Source organism: Arachis duranensis, chromosome 3, assembly GCF_000817695.3.
Source record: "Arachis duranensis cultivar V14167 chromosome 3, aradu.V14167.gnm2.J7QH, whole genome shotgun sequence".
In the NCBI taxonomy this organism is placed as follows: domain Eukaryota; kingdom Viridiplantae; phylum Streptophyta; class Magnoliopsida; order Fabales; family Fabaceae; genus Arachis; species Arachis duranensis.
In genome coordinates, this window is record NC_029774.3 from 127,212,964 (window position 1) to 127,217,434 (window position 4,471).

Below are 4,471 nucleotides of genomic sequence, written 5' to 3' on the forward strand. Positions count from 1 at the left end.
GTATCAACCCTTGTCACTACCTACTACACCATTAATGACACTCCCTTTAGAAGCACACTTTCTCTAAAACCTCAAGCCACATTACTATCTAAACTGAATGGTAAATTATGAGAAGGAATCAGGGTCAGAAACACAAATGAAATCAAACACTTGAATGTAAAATAAAATTAAAAAAAAAAACATAGATCTCATTCCTTTCAAAACACCAAAAAAAATAATAAATTCAAAGATGGGTTACCAGCGGCGTGTAGAGTCCCATGACAGCATACTGATACATCTTCTTACCAACAAAAGGAGCGAAGAAGACATAGAAGGCAAACCCCAGAGACAAATACACTGCAATAGCCACCACCTACACAAGCATTTTACCAGGAAATAAATTAAATTGAAGGAAAAACAACACTCAAGAGAAGGGAAAGAAAAAAAGAAATGAACTTTAAAATTGACACCTACCTGGAGTGGATGATAAGGTAACTGCCATCCATGCTTCCTCATATTTTACAAGTTGAAATGCAAACGTTTCTGAAGAAGCAGAACCAAAAAGGCATACAAAAGCAATGCAGAAGGGAACACTAATCAGAGAACACAACCACTGCTTTTTGCTGCTTTTTTCACAACACTCAACACTGTTATCTCATTTTCTTCTTTTGTTAAATGGGATAAATGGGGTGGGAAAAAAATCCCAGATTTAAGTTAACCAAACACGAAAGAAAGCAGCTTGGAATGACATGTTGGGATGGAACCAAAACAAAAAGATGAGAATTGAGGTGGTGGTAGTTGTGGTGGTGGGTGTGAAGAAACAAGTAATGAGAGGTTTTGTGTGGTTCAGTGCTTGACGAGAAAGCAAACCCCAGATTATGAAATAGGTAAAGAAATAATCTTTCCTGGATAATGATTCTTGGGTTGTGTGTGAGTTTTTTTTTTTCTTTTTCTCTTTATTTTTTATGTGGTGGGTGCAGACACTTTATTTGTAGTTGTTCTTGAAGACTCAAGAGTCAAGAGATCTGTGACTACTGTGGCGTATGTTCTCTTTCTCTCTCTGTCTTTCTCTTTCCATGCTCATAATTACATTGGGGCACACCTTTTCACTTTTTGGGTTTCTCTCCTTCTGTATATGTATGTTTGTGGTGCGTTTCTGTTTGGAAAAAAAAAAAGAAAGATTTTTACCTGTTTCATGGAGTAACGTGCTATATTAATAAGAGTATTTAATAATCATGCTATCTTTTAAGTTTTATCTATAAAATTATCATGTAAATCTTATTAATTTAACAGAGTAGTTGTGTTATTGTATTGAGTAGGGGTAAGGCTATTCCGGCAGCTGCAACCTGCTAGTGTTACCTTTTTAAGGAGAAGTGGGGCAAATCATGTTTCGGTGTTTGTATGTATGTATGTGCCAGCAAGCATGACTTTGTTTCAATTTAAAGCCATCTCTCTCATATTTAATCTCTCAGTACTCTATCATTCTCTATTAATTACTGATTACTGCTCAACTCGTAATTTAGTCATAAAACTAGTTATTATTTAGTCAAAAATATAAAAAAAAAATCATATTAATTAAGTGGACTAACTATTTATTAAATAAAGAGTGTTAAGGGTAGCAAATTTTGTGATTTGTAGCTATCAAGTAACTATCAATAATATTTTTAATGGTATAAAATTTCATCAAATAGTGTAAAATTACTCATTTTTCTTTTACTAATTATATGCTAATCAAAATTTAATAAAATTGCTGGCTTTTTAGACTTTTTCTTATTAAATACCATAAAAATTTATAATTAACAAATACAATTAATGTTTCTTAACTTAACAAAACTCTAGTTTTAATTAAATTATGAATTTAACTATTTTGTATCTTAAGAGTATATATTAAGATTATAAATCAAAATTCTTTTTATTAAAAATATAAAAAATTTAAATTTTTAATATATTTATTAATTTATTTTATATTTATTATAAAAAATTTTAAATTTTTTATTTTAATAAATATAAAATAAATATATTAAAAACTTAAATTTTTATATTTCTAATAAAAAATTCAGTTTGTAATTTTAATATGTACCTTGCAGCATCACAACATTGATCAACCCATTATGTATATACTTAGCGACACAGTTAATGTAACCAATACACTCGTAGTTATAAACATTCTCAACCTTATTAAATGAGAAGTTGACTCCAAGTTAAAGCAAGGAAAAGACTAAAATTTGAGGTAGAAGACAAATAACTAAAAGACAGAGTATTGGGAGGCCAACTTCACTCTTTTTTTTATTATTATTAGAAAAAATTTCACTTTCTTAAAAGATTAAGGACAATTTACACATATAAAATGATTGAAGAAAATGTTTACGTAAATATAACATTGGCAATTTTATATAATCTGTTATATCCTGCAGCAGAATTTAATTGCACATAATCCGCTACAGGGTATTACGGATTACGTTGAGGGTGGGATTACTCATAAACCGCTACACCCTGTAGCGATTTATGACCAAATGGTTTTTATGCATAATCCACTACACCCTGTAGCAGGTTATGAGTATAGTGGATTGTCTATATATACCGCGTGAGGCTGTAGCGAAAATAATTTGAGTTATTTTGGAAAGAAAGTTAGAGAGAGAAAGTAGAGAAAAGGGAGAGAAAATTTAAAATATTTGAGCAGTTTGGAAGAATGGAGGATGAACGGCGGTTGTACTGGCTCGACGGCGTTGCTCACGTAGCCGAAACCATCGATGCAGAGGTAAGTGTCTGTATTTCCAAACACTATTTTAATAAATGTATATTTTATTCGATATTAAGGAAGTAATTCATTAATTAGATAGATAGAGACTTAGTTTATGTTTTGGTTTGTAAATGGAAATTTGAAATATAAACTTTGACATCTAACATTTAATAGTCAAGGTAGAGAGGTAAATTAGTAATTTCAAAACCCAAGTAGCTTAAGACTAGAAATACAAGCTATAGTTTGGTTGGTGATGTTATTGTTAGAAATTAAGTCGATGTTCTTTATTTCTGAAAATGCAGCCAACCCGATGTGTGTATAGCGTCCGTAGGCAACAGAATATACCGTTACATGATAGGATCACACCTTACTTAGAGAGGGCTGGGTTATACCACCTAGCTAGGCTGAATGCGCATTGGTTCTGGTTGGATGAACCTCTGGTCAGCGCATTTATTGAGAGTGGCGGCTTGAGACCCACATTTTCCATATACCATTCGGAGAGTGTACTATCACGCTCCAGGACGTGGCATACCAGCTCGGGCTGCCCGTGGATGGCCAGGCTGTTTTCGGGTGCATGACAGACTTCCACATGCACATCGAGGGGGCCAGACCGGTATGGGAGTGGTTCGAGAAGTTATTTGGTGAGCTTCCGCCACCGGATAAGAGAAAGTTATACACAGTCCACTTCACATGGTTTCATGAGAGATTCAGGGTGTTACCAGCGGATGCTTCGGAGGAGACCGTGCGCATATATGCACGCGCGTATATTATGATGCTTCTGTCGACACAGTTGTTCATGGACAAGAGTGCTAATCGAGTCCACCTTCGCTGGTTGCCTTTTGTGGCGAGACTTTACGATATGGGCAGCTATAGCTGGGGCGCCGCTGCATTGGCTTGGCTGTACCGATGCATGTGCAGGGTGGCGAACAGAAATGTCACTAACTTGACTGGACCCCTACAGTTGCTACAGTCATGGATCTTTTGGCCGTTCTCCACGCTGAGGCCGCCGGGTTTTGATGCCTTCTCTTTTCCATTGGCATCCAAGTATACTTTAACTCATTCTTTCTTTCAAGTTCATTACGTTCTATATTTTAAATTACATACTTACGTGCTATTTCTGCTACTCAGATGAGCCACATATTTGCCCTCTTCTGATGGGAAGGAACAACGGATTATACAGTATCGTCTGGCATTGGATCGACTGACTCATCGATTGACGATGCTATACTAAGAGGGTCGTCGCAGGCGCCGACTAGAGTTCCAGCGTCCGATATGCCAGATAACAAATGTTTGGAGCGGAGACGGCGCATCAGTACACGTGCCACTGATCGCGACTGGCGCTGGCTAGACGACATGATGCAGGAGGAGCAGGTTGGTGGTGATGACGGAGGCCAGGTAGATCATCGCCTTCGTCGATCTTCTGCTAGACGATGGGCTGCTCGTGGTGGAAGAGCACCTCCCGTCCACCACAATGACGAGGCAGGATCGTCCCGTCAGCACCCTACAGACACTCATGCTGGTGGCACCGCGGAGGCTAGTATGGGTTGTACATCTTTTACCCACGTATCTAGCTCTAAGGGACTAGATGGGTGTAGCACACAGCAGTTAGCCGATCTTGCTACCACTTCTTTCACCATGGATTTGGACGATCAGTTGGGTGGACCCCAGTTCTATGCGGATTTTGATGAGTTCATACGGGATGACGACGTTCATTAGTACTAGAGCCCGTTTCCAGGTGGCCCTTCAGACCCT

At 37.3% G+C, this 4,471-nt stretch overlaps 1 protein-coding gene across 2 annotated transcripts in view; it reads right to left on the reverse strand.

The window, feature by feature from the left end:
* LOC107481192 (probable protein S-acyltransferase 22) overlaps positions 1-1,103 on the reverse strand; it is a 5,985-nt gene extending 4,882 nt beyond the window's left edge. For both annotated transcript variants that reach the window (XR_002373046.2, XM_016101410.3), the window contains exons 1-2: positions 454-1,103; positions 239-352 (exon numbers count right to left, since the gene is read on the reverse strand). Coding sequence is in view for 1 of the 2 variants with exons in the window: in XM_016101410.3 (XP_015956896.1) it covers positions 239-352; positions 454-495 (156 nt within the window). In the remaining variant the exon portion in view is untranslated. The remainder of the gene's footprint in view (positions 1-238; positions 353-453) is intronic.
* Positions 1,104-4,471: the final 3,368 nt, after the last annotated feature.